Raw genomic sequence first — 18,787 nt, 5'->3', positions numbered from 1 at the left:
TAATTTTAAACAATAATTTTGAATAATGAAGAGATCTTGATAATTATAAATGACAAATAAACAATTGCAAAAGACGTAATTAAAGTCCTTTAATTCTTAAAAAAAACTTTATTGGCTTTAGTCCATTGAAAACAGTAAGATACATGTCTGAAAACTTATTGACAGGAAGAAAAAAAAGAGTGGAATGAAAAAATGAAAGGCTGAAAAAAGAAGAGTTAAACGGAAGTAAAATATTAAGATATCACAATCCTACTCAACCTTGTTAACGTTTCATATCCGCCATGTCTTGATTATCATATTCTATGTGCTATAGTAAACTATATAAAAATAAATGATTATTAAATTGACAAGTGTTGTTAACTTCAAATGTTCATTCAGAATCATTTTATCAAATGCTTTTACCATAAAATTGTCTGACTTCATTAAGATGAAATAAACGAAAGTCGTATTTAAAGTCCTTTTTACATATCTTCTACCTTTACGAAATATATATGTTACTTCATTAAAAATTATACATAAATTAAACATTAAATGTTTATTTATGAGAAATATGGACAACTTTTTTTGCCTAAGTTTGAATTCATATTAAGGCGATTTATTAGAAAAATTCTACATGTAAAGAAAAAAAAACTAAAACTTGCAGTGGCATTCAACCTCAGGCTGACATTCAGATATCGATATATCATCAGTTTCGAATGGTTACTTCCATCTAATATCGCGGAACATTAACTGACAAGATTAGAAATATGCAGCTAATATCAATGGCATCTGTTTTCCACAAATTTTCCCGTTTACTCAATCGTGTCAGGAGCAAAGAGCAGGAGTGTGAGGTTGACGGGGGATGTTTACTCCTCCATGACATCTGATCATTCTTTATGAAGGTCCAAGTCTGCTCGGCTCCCGATTTATTTTCTAATAAGGGACTTTTAAGCTTTTTAAATTCTAATTTTCATATTGGATGACAATGTATTATGCAATGCCTCTTTTCACTCTTTTTTAAACTATATTGAAAAATGTATCATAATACTACAATACTTATATAGAAGATGCTTTAGAATCAGAATCAGAATCTAGTCTTTAAGTTATAATTAATTTTGAGTTTGCTTACTGTTTGTTATTTTCATATTTCATCTAAGTAATAGAGGGATTAAAGCTTTTATTAATCTCAGTCAAACTGTCATATATGTAAATATATCATTTAGAAGTTTTGTTGAGGAAAACAAAAATGATTTTTGTATATCTATGAAGGCAAAGTGATATCTTCATCTGAAAGACATCCAATTATTAGCACCCCAATGTTTGTAATGTCTAAATTTGAGATACACGCCCGATTCTCTCATTGACAGTACAAAATGTCAAAGGAAATCTTCTAACATGTGTAGATTTCAAAGATTTGAGAAAAAGACGTAACCTGTAAAAAAAAAAAAAATGATAAAAATGAAATTAAAAAAAAATTGCATAGGAGGGGTGATAAAAGAGTTCGTGAACTATTTCTATATCTACAAAACCACAATTCAGATTTAAAATATAAACAACAGTGAAACCAAATATATTGTTTCTTTTATGGAAGTTATTAAATTAGTTCGCGAACTTTTTGATCACTCCTCGATCATATATTAACTAAAAAGCGCGGAACGGACATATAAATAGGCGGGATCAATTCATCTTTAAGTTTCACTGCACGACACGTCCGGTATATTAAAAACAGTGCAAACTTAATCCAACATACCCATCTTGCGCAGATCTGAATCTTGATATAAAAAAACCCCTGATTTTCTCGTAAAGAGACGAAAATAATCCGATAACGGCTCTAAAGACTGGAATTCGGAAAGAGAAGGTATTTGTTGTAATTACCATTTTCATACATATCAGAGCAGTTTTTCTTTATTTTAATTTCAGACTGTATATACAGAACCTATCGTGTAAAGTTTAGGCCTCAAGAGATGGTTATTAAAATACACTAAACATATTTACAACAATTCAGGTATAATTAATATGATTTTAGCATAATGACTTTTGTAAATAATTGCAAAACTAGAATTTAAATGTTCAGGATTGTTCAAATACTGTTAAATATCAAATAAAATTCATAATGATATCATTTTAATTAAATTTAAAAATGCAATGCTTTGTTTTCTGATCATGAAACACAGAACTGATTTAAATTTAATAAGTATTTTAAAAATGTATCAAAATATATCAGCAATATTTAAATTCCATTCAGTGGAATACTAGTATCACAAACTATGCACGCATAAGACTTCTAGGCTATTGCTTTTGTCTCCAATTAATTAGGTCTGTGAAAAGAATTTTTAAAGCCCTAATCAAATATTTTTTTGCAACAGAAACTATTTGGATTGATCGATTGTATGTTGTTTAACGTCTCTCTCGAGATTTTTTTTACTCATATGGAGACGCCTTAAAATTATTTGGAGAAAGATTTTACTTTTCAATATATTAACATTTTATTTTCAAAATAAAGTCCGATTACAGAGGTTTAGATTCGTGAAAGACTAGGCACAGTATGGCGACAACAGAACAAACTGTGACTGTGCAGAGTGCGGGGGGCACTGAACAAAATGTAGTCGTTGTTCAACAACCAGCAGCAGTTCCCGACAACCAGCTGATGGTGACTGAAATAAAAGGGCATAGAGAATGGAGTACAGGCCTGTTTGACGTCTGCTCCGATGTGACAACAAGTAAGTACTAGTGTCATACAATCTTTAAACTACATTTAAGTTGATCGTAACATTCAAAAGCAATACTTGATATTAGGCTTATTAGGACTTAAAGTTTTAAATTGAAAAAATATAATTAAAAGGAAAAAAAATATCTTTCAAAGTAGAGAAAAGAATATCCTACATGATCATCAGATCCCAATTCTAGCACCAAAACCCTCCTATCCAGTAAAAAGGAATCTCAGTGTCTGATTAAAAACTTTTGTTAAATACAACGATGTGATCCACTAGGTATCTAGACACCCATAGCTTCATTAATCATCAGCATAGATTTTATTTCAAAAAACTACTGCATTTACAATATATGATCAATAGAGTCTAGCTGTAAACCAGAACGCCTTGCTCGAGGGGTATGGATTTTACAATTTAGGTAAAGGCGTATTATAATCATACCTTCTAGATCGAAAAAAAGAAGTGAAAAAAATGATAGAAATGTTCAAATGTTATAAAATGTCTTTCAACATTCTACATACGATGGTTGTCCAAAAAGTTCGTGGACAATGACGCTTTTGTTGAAATAAATGGTTCTATATAATTCTATTGTATACTTAGTATCTAAATATTTCTTATGAAAAACCAAGACAGAATGATTTAGATTTTATTGGTGGAACTTTGGAAATTTTTTGTCAAAATCGGGGTCCTTAAAGATCGCAGATGGTGCGCACGGACCTAGGTTAAAATGCCATGAACTCTGATAAAAAGTTTTCGGACTAAATGATTTTTTTCACAAACAAGTCAAAACTCAATCAAAATTATATGAAACCCAAATAAAGAGACTATATAATCATTTTCTGATATTTTAAGTATCACTTACAATATAGACAGTGAAAATACTAAATGAAAACACTAACAAACCTTGACAGAAAAAGCGACGTCAGTCGTCCGAACGGGACAGAGTTCAGTCAAAAAAAATGTTTTAATACGGTTGAAACGACGTAAGATAAAATATTTGTTTAAAAAACTTATAGTTGTTGAAATATACTTGGGTAATTGATTTGAAATTGGTTGTACACGATTTTTCAACGATGTGTACAAATTTAAAGACACTACAAGAATATAAAACACATGAAATTTACTAAAAATTGAGTTTTCTATACACGACCTTGTTATAAATCTAGCGCAGCGTCGGACTGGGTTGTATAGTATGTGTATACTAACTTTTTATATTCATGATGTCGCAAATTTTTGTACGTTATTTTGAAATTTAAAAATTAAATAACTTATAATCTATACTTAAATATTCTTGCTAGCACTTGGATGTGTTAGGCCATAAAAACATGAACTGCATGTCCATGAACATGTGTTAAAATTCAAAATCCAAATGTTTGACGTTATAATGAAATTAGCTTAACGTCAGATTGGTCTGTGCGCACTATCTTCAACCTTTAAGACCCAAATTTAAAAAAAAATTAAGTTCCATCAATAAAAATTAAATTATTCTGAGTTGTTTTTTCATAAGAAATATTTTGATATAAAATGAATTTATGTAGAACCATTTATTTTAACAAAAACGCCATTATCCACGAACTTTTTGGACAACCCTCGTATATTGGAATTCCCAAAGGAAACAACACTGTTATTAGTAGACCTATTTTTACAATTTATATTCATATGAAGCAGAATTTGTCCAAAATCTTTTACGTGAAAAGAAATAAAACACTTACTTTGGTCATCAACATATCGACGCCTTATTGTCAATTTAAAATGGTTATTTCCATTTTTATGTCGAAACGCTATATCCCAGTGAGCTTAAAATGAAAGATATTGCACATGTTGCAGAGTCTGACACATCTGTTTCATAGTTGGATATTTTACCTGAAAAAGACGTTAATGGTAATCTAACATCCAAACTTTATGATAAACGTGAAAACTTTAACATTTCGTCAACTTACCTTACTTATGCATACAGGATTTATATCATTCAGTTCGAGACGCAAGAGCATGCTCTACGCATGTGCATTTTCTAAGACAGAGGTAAATTGTTGACAGACAAGCTGATGAAACAAGAGTATCAGCAGTTTTGTTTTAAGTCATCCTTTCGTAAGTTCTATGGCCGATACAATGACCTTGTCAAAAATTACAATATATCATTAAGTTAAATGCTGATTGAGGTTTCTAGCTCATACTTGTTGTAAGGTCATTATTTTAGCACTGAATTCTGATTGGATTTTCCCTGGCAATGACAAGGTACACACGCCAGGTCTGGCCATTCGGCAGGGGATCCTTGCTCCAACATAACACCTGATCCCACCTCTGATACATTGGAGGTCCGTGATTTCCCTGCTCCAAATTTGTTTTCTTCAAAAGGCTTTTGAGATTGAATAAGGTTCTTTATCTCCATTTGTTTCACGAACCACTTGATTCAATTCAACAATTTTCTATATAGTATGTCCAATCACGCATGAAATACATGAAATATGGTGGAAACTTTAGTATTTTTTAAAATAAAATATGATACTAAATCAATTAATTTTATGATCAATCAACAAAAATATGTGCATACGAAGAAATAATCCAAAATACATAAAATAAACAAACTTTATTTTTACTGTAGTCAATAACTTAATAACTTACGACAAATTCTGTGAAAGTCAGTTGCACAGAAATATCACGTTAAAGGTATTGGATGGATCTTAAAATCGAAAATATTACCGATTTATATCAGTTAAAAACTAGGTTTAAAAAAACTCATTCGAAATGAAGGAATGATAAAGAAATGAACATGCTAATATTATATTCACCAAGAACAGATTTTTGCTGAAAAACAGATCTAAAAGAGACAAATTTTAATGCAAAATGTTTCCTGCATCAGAATGACTAATGTATGAATTTTAAACAGGCTTACTTGGATTCTTCTGCCTAAATTATCTGAAGTGTACATTGGCCAGCAGGACCGGTGAGGGGTGCTTGATGCCTTTCTGTGTTACAGGAGCAATGATCATCACAAGGAGTAGAATTAGAACCATGGGAGGAATCGAGGTATTTTATTTCGATTGAAAAAAAATATTTAATTCTATTTAAAGTTTTTTTTTTAATTATATGAAAATAATTTCCTGACATGAATTTCTTTCCGTCTTTTTTTTATATTAAAAGGCTGTTATACATTTATGCAGGGTTCCGCTTTCAAGGACTGTATAGTAACAAATTTCTGTGAACCATGTGCAGTGTGCCAAATGCATCGAGAACTATCCAACATGGGAATAAACTAGTTTTGAATAAAGAAGTTAATTTCTTTCGTACACTTTCAATATTTATCTACATACATCATGACTCTTATTTTTTCTTATCGGATTTTTTAAAAAAATGATATCAAAGTTATTCTCAAAATGTTTTTGATAATTTGAGAATAAAATTTGTACAATGCAAATGCATAAATCACGCTTTTAAATATACGAGTCATTTTTATGACCCCTTAATCGACGATTCGAGGGTATATAGATTTTTTCCTGTCCGTCAGCCCGTCTATCTCTCTGTTTGTCTGTTTGTCTCTTTGTCCTCAAACAAATTTTTAAAATTATTGTATCATTGTACGATGTAGTTTGGCTTGCAGGCACTATAACCATAACTTTTGAGTGGAAAGGGATATGGCTTTAATATTTCACAGATGCAGTCCTTGTGACAAGACATTGCCTAGAGTCAAAAAAATAGAATATGTAGTGTAATATTTTTAAAATTTAAAACAAAAAAAATGTCAAAATAATCTTTTATACCAGGCTTCTTCCGTTGAAAAGAAACTCAAAGTATAGGAAGAATAAAAAAGAAAGTGAGAAAATGAAGATTAACCGGCAGATAACTGTTAAATTTAATCTCAAGCAATATCTTTAATATCTCATGTCCGTCCGCTTTTGTTTCTGTAGAAGTTTCAAATAAAAAAAATCAAGATTAATATTTTTATTACAGTACTGACACTTTAAAAATATTGTCCTTCATATAATTTTTAAGTAGTTTTATATTGCATTGTCCATATACTTTATTTTAAGAATTTCAAAATAAAACGATTCAATAAAATCATATACAGTTTCATTATTATATAATTATTAGTTACGTTATGTTTTCATCGCATATTTGTGCATTTAGATTGCAAAATGAAATAAAGGAATTAAAAGTGCATTTTGAAATTTAAATCGATGGTGTCAGTGTTTTTTTTTCTTACAATAATTTAGATTCTACTTTGTTTCATTTTAAAAATGATCAGTTAAACATGAATACAAAGAATAGGATAGATGACGTAAACAAACATTGGTTGATCTTAAAAAACTACAACCACTACAAATCAACCTACTGGGCATAAAACACCAACCTCTAAGAATTCAAGATCTCAGATGTATAAGAGGAGAAAAAATCCTCTATCGACGGGAGGTGGACGGAATATTCCTTTGTCAAATTTAAATGTGAAAACAAAGGTCAAAGAAATGGTATGGAATATGACAGTCAAGATACGACCCAAGGGCGAATCAAAGGTGCAGACAAGATCAACATATTACGACCAGCTGGCTTTAAATAAGGTCACTGAAATCACTGTAAAATTAACTTATTTGTTAATGTCCTGCTTCTATTTAAAATTTGATCATGAGCAGAAAATGCTTTATAGTACTCAAAAAGTTAATATATTTTAACTTAAAAAGGTTAACTAGGATAATGTTTATATAAGTGAAATGAATTTAAGTTAAAACTGAAAAGTTAAGATTTTTACGCAATATCTACATGTAAGTAGTGTCCAGTGAAGTGATACACATATCGTATGAATTTTCTTCAGGTAATAGCAAAACGTGAGAATTGTGAAAATCATAAAAGTGTACAATTTCTTAATGTTTTAACTATTTACATATTTTTCAACAAAAATAAATGAAAAAGAAATTATTATACCAATCTATTTTCTGTTTGGAGTAAGAATTTGTAGTTATACGAACAGGAATGTACACTGTAAGATAACTACTTTGGACAAAATATGCTTTGGTTATTTGAGGATTGCCGTAAAGAAGCTGAAAAATCAATCAAGTTATGAGAGTTTTCCTATGAATTTTACCATGACCTTTATGTTTTTACGAAGTACGTTTGACTTTCATATAAACAAAGGAAACAAATAGACAAGACAACTTTTGTCAAAACCTTTTTTAGCCGTTAAAATTTTAATTTTGATTACAGTGTTAGCAAAAGATTAAGAAAAGGGGCAGTTCTGTGAAAAAGCATGGAAGAAATAAGGGGAATAATATATTCATTTAAAAGATACATATAGATGTTAAACAATATTGTACGTCAACTAGACAAATAATTGATTACTTAAGCGTTTGTAGAGAATGTTATAACAATATCGTAATAAATACAAAATTTGATGCAACGTTTTAATTATCATAATGAGTTTATATAACTTTATAAATATTTCATATATAAACTATAACATATTTCGATGTTTAAGTTGGCGAGAAATAATCATCAGATTAACTTATCGCTTCACTGTGCTACTCTAAACAGGAGTTTCCTGAAATTATTCGCGCATGTGCGGATCTGCTTTTTTCTATATAAAGATATAATCTTTGAATTATTGTATCGTTATACAATTTAGTTTGGCTTGCAGACACTTTAATTCATAAAGAGAAGGTAATTTCATACTTACTACTTTTACTATATATATTATACTATATATATATTCAAAAACGCAGATTAAGTGTTTTAAAACACACAAAATAATCATATCAAATGTATGAAGGTTTATAAAATATGACGAGACACAACTTAGTAAAAAAAATATTGAAAATTGTAGACTTTCTGAGAATTTCAATACAAATCTGTCAACAAATGGTATTTTGTCTAAAACATTAAGTAATCTCAGATTGCATGATCTCATAATTGTCATCAATGCACTTTGAAAAATACAAGACCACGCAGGAATCATTAAACCTAATTTTCGACACCGTAAAGTTTAAAAAAATAATTATTATTGTAATAATAACAGAAAGTTCTTTCCTATGTAAAAGTATAATTTTTAGTATTTTACATAATATTGTTTTCTTAAACTATACAAAAAAGAGTAATTTTTTTTGGTTTTTTTTTTGATACATCATCATAGTGGTAGATAATTCTATTTTTTCAAAATGAAATATGTTTTATATCTTCAGTACTTTCCAATTTGAATGTAGGTATATCTTGTTCTTGCTTGTTGAATTTGTTGAACAAGACCATCTCAATTTAATTTAAAGTTAATTCTGCTCTGGACTAGTACACTTTCACTTTCATCTTTTAATTCATCTTTTTATTTCATGATCGATTTTATCTGCTTCCTGTTTTACTTTTTTCTTCTTTCCACAATTTTTTTTCACTTTATCACGAACTAATTTTACCTGAATAAAACAAACAACTCTGAACGCAGAGGAATAAAAGATTCCGCCTATTCAAGACACTAATAATATTTTTTTGAAGAAAACTTTTTTAGTACAGAAAAAGGATCGCCAAAGAATCGATACATGATAGATGGCAACTAACGTGGTGATTGTTCAACAGCCTGCGGCCAGTAATCCACTGTTGGTCACGGGGATCAAAGGTCACAGAGAATGGTCCACGGGCCTCTGTGAGTGCGAGGACAAGGTCAAATGTAAGTGTGTCATGTACTGGTCATCACAGTTCTCAAGTGATGCTCATTAAGATTATTATTTGTGTCACGTGTCCTATTTTTCTCCAAAATTTTTGTTGATCTTTCAATGCGAATGTTTTTTTAAAATGTTTTTTCTCCTTCCTAATTGATCTAATCTTGATACCAATCAAAAAGTGTTTAAGAGTAAAAGATCCATGAAAGAAATGAAGATTACAGAATTTTATTTGAATAATGTTATAATGCAGTGCTTTGTGAAATTTTTAACAATACAAGGCACAAGTTTGTGTTACAGTTTACCAAAAATAAATTTAATGTAATTTATGATAATGTCTTCAGTTGTAAATGTTTTCTTAAATTAGAGTACTAGTATTTGCAAGAAAACAAATGTTACGTAAACTTTATTAATCACGAGTAAAACACTCTAAACTTTTGATTGTTTAATGTTGATACTCATGTAATATAATTTTTTTGTTCTAACAACAATAGCCTATAAGAAACCACCATATGCACTGCCAACAAAGCTTTGAAAACTGCCTGTCGACATTTTTTGACCTATATACTATTCAAAACGCTTTGTTTAAGAACAATTTATTTTATTAAATTTATGTCTATTTGAAAGATGTTGTAACCCTTCATTTGATGAAAACTGAATTCCCTTAACCCAAGGATACTCAGTGCCAGGTTCGGTTGATTTTTGCTTGGTGGCTTTGATGAAAAGGACATAATACGTTTACGATATATGACGAAAAATTGTGATTAGAAAAGCTTTCTTGATCCTTCAGGTCAATTAGGCTCATAATAATATGATTTGGCGAAAAAATTGTACTGTTATAACTAATTAATCTTCGAAGGAGGAAAAGGACTTGTTCACAGAGAGATTGAACGCAATATATTTACCAGAAGAGATATTTTTCTTATATTATCATTGGCTTTACATTAGGTAGGAGATTGTGCCTGGTATATTTGCCTCTAAATGACTAAACATCGGCTAGGACTTCTGCACCTGATATTAACATATAAACGATCATCCTTCAGAAGTACTTTCCTGTTTCTTTTCGACTTTTTTTTAATCGAAAGTAAAATATTGATCTTTCAAAATACAATGTACTTGAAATATAAATAATATAATACACAGCAACAGTATTCTTTTATATCCTTCTTTCGTAAAAACTATTGAATTAAATTTGCAATTTACAAAAGTGTATTGAGACATTTCAATTTCTGATATGTTAGTGAAAACTTTTTTGGCGGGTTTTGTACAAAGCGTAATTTTATTTCACATTAATTTACAAATAATGAATAAATTAATAAAAACAGTATACTGAAACAGGCATAATTGGGTGGTTGTGTCTATGTTGTACACAATGCAGTCTGTCGAAAAGAACAGGGGAGTGTCCCTTAATGGCTGCGTGCATACCGGGAGGAACCACCCTACTACGAACTAGAATTAGAACCATCGGAGGAATTAAGGTAAACCAACAAAATATTCCTCAGAAAAATCGAACTGATGTTAAATTAAAATTAGTATTGAAGTAGAGCTATATAAAAAGAGCAATTACTTACATGTATAATTGTTTTTTTCTTCATTAAAGGGGACCGTCTCAAACGACGATACAATAGTAAAGTGGTGCCTTCCTTGTGCAGTATTGCAAATGGAAAGAGAACTCGACACTATGGGAGTCCCGCTTTGATTTTACCATATCTTGCGAAATGATAAAGCAGGATGATACCCACATGCATATTTGAAATAAAAAAAACTATCTATAATGTTCTTATTCATTATCTCTGTAAATAAGATAAATGATTTTCAATATTTTTGAATTTTGTTCATTACATTTCTTAGTCAAAAGTTATTTTTCAGGATTTTAAAAATTCAGTACATTGTATTTACAAATAAAAGAATTTTACGGTTACTTAAACTACATTATGTATGTTGATTATGTACTTTTTTATATGCTGGAGTTATTATTCTTGCAATATACTCCAGCATAACTTGAATAGCATCATCTTATATGGTCAGTTAAGCGAATGCCGCAAAATACACGTAGAACCAATAGAATCGAATGGGGGAAACTGGGGTGCGTCTCCTAAGAGATAGCTTCGGTCGCAATTTTCTTTCAGGACGCCTGAGAATTAACCTACTCTACATTTTTATACGATTTGTTCAATTTGTCTTTATTAATTAATTCAAGAAGTTAAAGATATCAAAGATATGAAACATGATTACAAATTAAAGCATGATTGACTTTAAAGCTTCCGATCACAAAAAAGTTTGAGTTTTTCAAATTATTTCCCCGTAGATTCTCCACAATATTGGCCACATTAACAATTAACAAAAGAGAAAATATAATATACTAAAGTAAATACTTTGATTAATCATGAAACTTTACACTAAAACCCTTTATTAGATCTTGCAGCATAGTATTTCTTTCAATGGTTAAGAAATAATATGCTAACATATTTTCTTATCCTGAACCCACATGGATTAGTATGAAATCGTCAGTCAGCATTTAACGCAATGATGAATTGTATTTGCTGAAAGTCATTGTATTGACCATAGAACTTACGAAATGAGACTGTTGATATCCTCCCTTCATCGACTTGTTTATCAATAACTTCTCCGTGTTAGAAACTGTCCATACACTGCACGCAGAGCATGATCTTGCGTATCGAATCAACTGAGAAAATATAAAACCCCAAATACAAACTTTGTAGCTCACTCTCTGAATGAAATTTAATAAATTTTAGAAAAGAGGGAAAAGACGAAATAATGATTTCAGCATGTTGAATTTTCAGCCTGGGCCACTTCCACAAAATACCACTGTTTTTTGGAAGTGTCCAGGCTAAAAATAAGAACCTCAACATATAGATTTTGCGGATACAAATGCTATGGAAGTGTAAAAAAGTTTCTATTGTTGATTGTTCTTATTAATTCCATCTCGACTATCTACCTTAATCATTTACAAATGTAATATAATCTTAAACTTAAATTACAAATGCTTTTGAAGTATATTAGGATGTAACGTTGTTAATTAAAACTTTATATTTCCTTTAATGCTCAAAGATTTTTCTTCCAGAAGGGAAAAAAATTCTTAACGAAATATGGAGATACGATTTATAATCAAGCTCAAATGTCTTACCCACACGGACCTCTAAAACATCAGAGATGGTGTCGGGTGCCTTGAAGGAGTGAGCATCCCCTGCCGACAGGCCATACCCGCCGTGTGCTCCTTTGGATGATCGGGAAAAATAAAGTGTGTAAACAATGGTCTAAGAATAAACTTGTATGAAAACCGCCCGTCTCTTGCGGACAAAACGTTAGTACATTTTATACTTTTTTGTAACACTGTACATGTTACATTCTTATTGTAACAATTTATTAATCTTATTCAAAAGCATATCATTACTATTTGATAAAATGTTATTCCTTTTCAATAAATTGTGATTCCTATTTGAGAATGTGTGACTTTTTTTGACGTTTTCATTTCCATTCGAAATGTTGTTCATATTGGAAGGTATATAATATCTAATCTAACGTATATGATTCCTATGACTCCTATTCCAAAATATTTCATTCATATTCGATAACATGTTATTTATATTCGGAAATATGTGACTCCTGTTATATATTTCCACCCTCCCTAATGCAATGTGTAAACTAGTATTTTTCATTTAATTTTGTTTTAATTACAGCTCGTATTCATAATATCGTTTAGGCATCAGTTGTAATATTTGTTTATTATGAAAATTTATTCTAGATAGTCAATCATTTTATATTTTTTCTGTGTTATTATTTTTGATTTGTCATAATGTGTGTTGGGGCAATTTTTGGTCCCCCACCTTTGATTTTCAAGGACATAACGATGAATATATTATGTAATACTCTTTGTTCATGTTGGCATAATGATTTTACAAGGCAGAGATGTTGTCGACCCGGATGTAATAATATATGTTTTTTAATATACATCCGGGTTATTTTATTTTCAAATTTTTGTAGTTAGTGTTTTGTTCCAATTTACGTCATTTAATTAATAAATGACCATTTTCAATTCTAATTTGTGTTTGAGTGATTTATGAAAATCAAACAGAGCCAAAATAAATGAGAGCTAAGGGATTTGACAAAAATATATTTTTTGTCATTCTTATTCGATAATTAGGTTATTTTTATGCAATTAATTTGTTATTCCTATTCGAGAGCATGTTATTCCTATTCGAAAACATATGATTTCCATTAGATAATTCCATTAAATTTTTCCTAATAATTTTATCATTCTTATGCGTAGTTTTCTTTTTCTTACTGAAGAATTGCATTCTCGGAACTATAAAAAAAAATACGTAGTACCTGATTCAACTTTTGATATTTTGGAGGTCCGTATTTACTATGCTCCAATTTTGTATTGTTTAATGGACTTTTGAGCCTGAATACTGTTCCTTATCTCCATATATTTCATACATAGTCACGATATGAGGAAAGAATATAACATTATATATACAACATATACAGGCAAACGCGCACCCAACCCGTAAAGCAGGAAGCATACGTCTATGTTTATAAAAATCTTTTTTCTTTTTCTTAAGATTAATTAACAGTAACATATTTAACAGTGCTGTGATTTCATAATTTATATCCCGGATACGTGATTTTGATTTTTAATTGAAAACGCTGAAATTTATGGAAATTGTCAGTCAAAAGGGGTATATGAAAAAGATGGAGATCTCTAAAAATATTTTTAAACAAAACAAATCTATTGAAAGGCATTTATCACTTACCACTGGAAATTCCAAAGGTGATGTCAAGTAGCTAGGAGGGTGTAATATTAAAAGTGTAATGAAATATGAATAAGTTTCCCAATTTAAAGATACTCTGAGGAAATCTTTGATTAATTGAATTTTATTCCAACATAACACTTATTTTGAATTCTTTCATTGATATCTTTTAATGTTAAAAACAGTTAACGATGTATGGGTTTATTGTTTCCCTTTCCTTATGCATAACAAAGGGTAATTGCTTTTAACAGATAGCATCACGGTGAAAATTAGCATAATTTCCATTATCAAGGAAAATGAAGAAAAGTACCTAAAAACAATGATTTAACATTTCAATACGGAAATAAATAGGTTACAGAGGTCTGCGTTTGTGAAGGACTCACAATGTCCACTATGGTAGTTGTTCAACAACCATCAACCATTCCCGATACGAGGCTGATAGTGACTTCCATTGAAGGCCATAGGAAGTGGAGTACAGGCCTTTTTGATTGCTGCTCAGACATTAAATCGTGTAAGTGTTACATTTTGACCAGCCACAGCAAGGTGTATAAATCGTAATGTAACAGAAATAATAGTACTCGGTTAAATTTTCAATATGAAATATGATTTTCATCTCTTTACCTTTGTGAGATATTAAAACAATTGATATCCATAGATATATCTACTTAATTATATAGTAAAATTTTTAAAGAAAATCTTAAGAATGAAGGGATATGACCATTATTTTTTATCTCTTGTTCTAAATTTTATCAAATTTCATTTCAAATTTTAGCAAAATCAATAAAATATAAACACTTGACTTTTAACACCATATTTAACCATTTCCTTTAAAGAATTAAAAAATACTCTTTTTTATCAGGTCACCTGAGTAAACTCAGGTGACCTATTGCTGTCTGTTTTCGTCCGTCGTCGTGCGTTAAGATTTAAACATTTTCAGCTTCTTCCCTGAAACCGCTGAACCAATTTCAACCAATTTTGGATGTAGCATCTGTGGGTGAAGGGGAACAAAAATTGGGAATTTCATGGTCCCTGCCCCCAGGGGCCTCGGGCGTGGGGCCAAAACCACTAAAATTAGTGCAATCTATAAAAATCTTCTTCTTTACTCCTGGACATCAAGCAGGCAAACTGTTGGTATGATTGTAATCAGCATTGAGTGCTCTACCAAAATTGTGAAATTCATAGCCCCAGGGTCAGGGGTTCAGGTGTAAGGGCGGGGCTCTATTGATTATATAGTGAAAATGCATTATTTCTTTGAAAATCTTCTCCTCTGCTCCTGGGTATTAAATAAACTAAGTAAGAACGACGTTGTGATGAGATAGAGTGCATCTACCAAAATTGTGAATTTTGTGGCGCCAGGGTCAGGGGTTCTGGTGTTAGGGCGGGGCTCTATTGATTATATGGTGAAAATGCATTATTTCTTTGAAAATCTTCTCTACTCCTAGGTATTAAATAAACTAACTAAGTACATAGTTTTGAAGAAGAAGAGTGCCCCTACCTAAATTGTGAATTTTGTGAGCCCAAGGTTTATCTGGTGTTAGGGCGGGGCACTATTGATTATATAGTGAAAATGCATTCTTTCTTAGAAAATCTTCTTCTTTCCTGAGTGTTAAAATAAACTAATTAAGTACATAGTTATGAGCAAGAGTGCATCTAGCAAAATGGTGAATTTCATGGCCCCAGGGTCAGGGGTTCTGGTGTAAGGACGGGGCTTTATTGATTATATGGTGAAAATGCATTATTTCTTTAAAAATCTTCTTCTCACCTTCTAGGTATCAATTAAACTAACTATGTACATAGTTATGAAAAGCAAGAGTGCCTCTTCCAGAATTTTGAATGTTATGGCCTCAGGGCCAAGGGTTCTGGTGTTAGGGTGGGGCTCTATTGGTTATATGGTAAAAATGCATTAATTCTTTGAAAATCTTTTTCTCTGCCTCTATTGAATAAACTAACTAAGTACATAGTTATGATGAGCAAGAGTGCCTCTTCCAGGGCTTATGGTGTTAGGGCGCGGCTCTAATGATTATATAGTGAAAATACATTACATCTATGAAAATCTTCTCCTTACTCCTGGGTATAATAAGCAGATAAACTACCTATATAGTTATGAGGGCTTCTCCAGAATTGTGAATTTCAAGGCCCCTTGGGTCAGGGATACCTAAGAAGGCTGGGGTGGGGACTCTACTTATGTACTGAAAATAATTAATTGTTTGAAATCTGTTCCTTACGCAAGTGAGTTCAGGCTAAATATGGATATTTCTATGCAAATGAGCTAATAAAAATTCATAAGTTGTATATTTTATGTACAGAGAAAGTTCAAATAGATTTTCTTATACATACTTAGTACCCACAGTTTATTAATAGAAGTGTACATTATGACGTCATAGTATGACATCATTGTTCTCTCCCATTCAAGGTTATAAATTACATCAACAAAATCATATCGCATAGAAACCTCCATATGTAGCCTTAACTCACTTGCGTATTATTAATCAAACATTTTTGATAAGCAAGTGTGCCTTTTCAAAAATTGTGCAATGTGTATACCTAGGATCAGGGGTTCATGTGTGGTAGGGGCACTTCTGATTATTGCTGAATATTACTGATTAGTCGAAATGTATTTTTTGTTCCCCTACCCTGCTTATGGGTATTAAGTAAACAAACTAAACAAATGCTAAGTGTTTAGTTATTATTAGCAATGGTGACTATTTCAAAATTGTGAATGCCATATCATCTGGCTTAAAACATGAACAAACTTTAATCATTTGAAAGTTGTTGCATAATGCGCAGGTGACCTATAAGGCCCATGGGCCTCTTGTTATTCATACGAAGCAGATTTTACATCCGTACCCTAAATTAAATATAAGAATATAAAAACGCTTGCATTGCTTACCTTCATCCCGACATTTAGACACAACAACTGCAACTTTTTTTTGATTTACAATAGTAAATTCCATTCATGTCAACTCGATGTATATTCCAGTAAACGTGAAATAGTAAATATCACAGAGTCTGACTCATCTATTTTATACTTGACTTTAAAGCTGACCTAACAGCAAAACTTTATAATAAAATGAGTACTTTTACTTTTCCATCGTTTACTTCCCTTGCAAGAATTCATATTTAACACTTGCATACAGAGTTTATATTTACTAGTTGATTTGCAAGATACTGAAGAGTATGCTACGTCTATGAAAAATTTCCAAAACGAGGCAACAAGAATATCAACAGTCCTGTTTTAAAAGACCTTATTTTTTATACAATATATGTCACTTGTCAGAAAATTTAACCACTTAAAAGATAATAAAGAAATTACTGTTTAGCTTTTAAGGTAAGTCTCATTGGAAATGTGGGTTAATTTTTAAAACAGGCGAAGCCAATTATATATAAATCATCTCACGTTTCCAACTATCGTTGATGTGCCTGGCAAATCAAACGAACGAGACACTGATTTCTTATATTAACATTATATATAAAATGAAATTGAAACTAAAGATACGAAAATGGGTGATATATTTAAAAAAGACGAGACATCCAATGACAAAATCATTAATCCCCGCTCATTGACGTCACACATAAAGACAGCTGCATGAGATTTACATGCACGTAAAGCACTTGACCTTTCACTTGGCGATATTTAAACTCGTGTTTATTTCTCAAGAACTCAACTCATATAACGTGTAAAGAGTTTTGACAGAGAGAAAAAAGTTTTAAGTAGAAATGTAAATATTTGCTGAAACAATGATATCAACCTGTCTCGTTTTTTAATTCATCATTTGGAAAGCTATATGATCGATACAATGACTTTGTAAGCTAATACAATCTATCATTAAATCGAATGCGAACGAATGTTTATGATACTAATTGTAAGGTCATTATTTACCAACAAAAATATTTCTACTTGATCGATTATCACAAGAAGCCCATGGCGGGTATGACCAGTTGATAGAGGATGCTCAGTCTTCCAATGTAATAATGAATGATAAACAGGAGCTATGGCATTATTTTTGGATCAATTAAAATCAATATTTAAGATCAACCTGGCGGTCATCATGGTTTAATTTTTTGTTTCGGCATAAAAAAATCAAGGGTAAAAAGATTCTTTTAAAATTGGTTTTTATTTAATAACACATTCCTGTTTAACAAAAGAACAAACGATGATTTATTTATTGAAATCAAATACTTATAAAGAATTAACAATAATATTGATAATCAACTACCAATACATGTAATATGCATTTTTTTTAATAAGGCCTCATTGGAAACTTCTGCTTTCCGTGTGCCGTTTGCAACTTGGCCTCTAGAACTGGAGAGTGTTGCCTTATGCCTTTCTGTGTCTCGGGAGGAACCGTTCTAATGAGAAGTAGGATCAGAACTATTGGTGGCATCCAGGTAAAATAAAACTTACCAGGGAAAATTAAAACTCGTATGAAAATCAATGTATAAGTTAGTACATTAATTGTAAAGTACTCATATTTGAAAATATCAACTTTCTATACAGGGATCCGCCTGTAATGACTGTATGGTTCTGACTTGTTGTGGTCCGTGTGGAGTGTGTCAGATGCAGAGAGAACTTGATAACATGGGAGTTCCATAAAGACAGCTACTCCAAAGATTATTACCTTTATGTTCTCTTATGCTTCTATGCTTTTTCAAGCCTAACCTGAGTTAAATCATCTTTACTGGCTTTGTGATC

The 18,787-nt window shown here is 30.9% G+C and overlaps 3 protein-coding genes across 3 annotated transcripts; all 3 read left to right on the top strand.

The window, feature by feature from the left end:
* Positions 1-2,499: 2,499 nt before the first annotated feature.
* Positions 2,500-6,811, top strand: LOC134272995 (cornifelin homolog A-like). Its single transcript, XM_062755165.1, has 3 exons — positions 2,500-2,699; positions 5,578-5,717; positions 5,852-6,811. Exons 1-3 carry the CDS (start codon positions 2,525-2,527, stop codon positions 5,945-5,947), a joined length of 411 nt encoding a protein of 136 aa, XP_062611149.1. The 5' UTR covers positions 2,500-2,524; the 3' UTR covers positions 5,948-6,811.
* A 2,282-nt stretch (positions 6,812-9,093) lies between these two features.
* Positions 9,094-11,250, top strand: LOC134272994 (PLAC8-like protein 1). Its single transcript, XM_062755164.1, has 3 exons — positions 9,094-9,327; positions 10,658-10,797; positions 10,920-11,250. The coding sequence occupies exons 1-3, from the start codon at positions 9,207-9,209 to the stop codon at positions 11,016-11,018; spliced, it is 360 nt and encodes a 119-aa protein (XP_062611148.1). The 5' UTR covers positions 9,094-9,206; the 3' UTR covers positions 11,019-11,250.
* Positions 11,251-14,478: 3,228 nt separating this feature from the next.
* On the top strand, positions 14,479-18,787 carry LOC134272993 (placenta-specific gene 8 protein-like). The gene is made up of 3 exons (XM_062755163.1): positions 14,479-14,605; positions 18,344-18,483; positions 18,593-18,787. The coding sequence occupies exons 1-3, from the start codon at positions 14,479-14,481 to the stop codon at positions 18,686-18,688; spliced, it is 363 nt and encodes a 120-aa protein (XP_062611147.1). The 3' UTR covers positions 18,689-18,787.

This window comes from Saccostrea cucullata, unplaced genomic scaffold (genome assembly GCF_032062105.1).
Source record: "Saccostrea cucullata isolate Sc308-1 unplaced genomic scaffold, CSIRO_AGI_Scuc_v1 ctg2050, whole genome shotgun sequence".
Classification (NCBI taxonomy): Eukaryota; Metazoa; Mollusca; class Bivalvia; order Ostreida; family Ostreidae; genus Saccostrea; species Saccostrea cuccullata.
The sequence above is the reverse complement of the archived record's forward strand: the minus strand, read 5'-3'. Positions and strand labels throughout refer to the sequence as shown.

Coding starts and splice junctions, on each gene's coding strand:
- LOC134272995 (XM_062755165.1), top strand. CDS start 2,525: ATGGCGACAACAGAACAAACTGTGACTGTGCAGAGTGCGGGGGGCACT. Junction 2,700..5,577: donor CTGCTCCGATGTGACAACAA/GTAAGTACTAGT, acceptor AATTTTAAACAG/GCTTACTTGGATTCTTCTGC. Junction 5,718..5,851: donor GAACCATGGGAGGAATCGAG/GTATTTTATTTC, acceptor ACATTTATGCAG/GGTTCCGCTTTCAAGGACTG.
- LOC134272994 (XM_062755164.1), top strand. CDS start 9,207: ATGGCAACTAACGTGGTGATTGTTCAACAGCCTGCGGCCAGTAATCCA. Junction 9,328..10,657: donor GTGCGAGGACAAGGTCAAAT/GTAAGTGTGTCA, acceptor ATACTGAAACAG/GCATAATTGGGTGGTTGTGT. Junction 10,798..10,919: donor GAACCATCGGAGGAATTAAG/GTAAACCAACAA, acceptor TCTTCATTAAAG/GGGACCGTCTCAAACGACGA.
- LOC134272993 (XM_062755163.1), top strand. CDS start 14,479: ATGTCCACTATGGTAGTTGTTCAACAACCATCAACCATTCCCGATACG. Junction 14,606..18,343: donor CTGCTCAGACATTAAATCGT/GTAAGTGTTACA, acceptor TTTTTTAATAAG/GCCTCATTGGAAACTTCTGC. Junction 18,484..18,592: donor GAACTATTGGTGGCATCCAG/GTAAAATAAAAC, acceptor CTTTCTATACAG/GGATCCGCCTGTAATGACTG.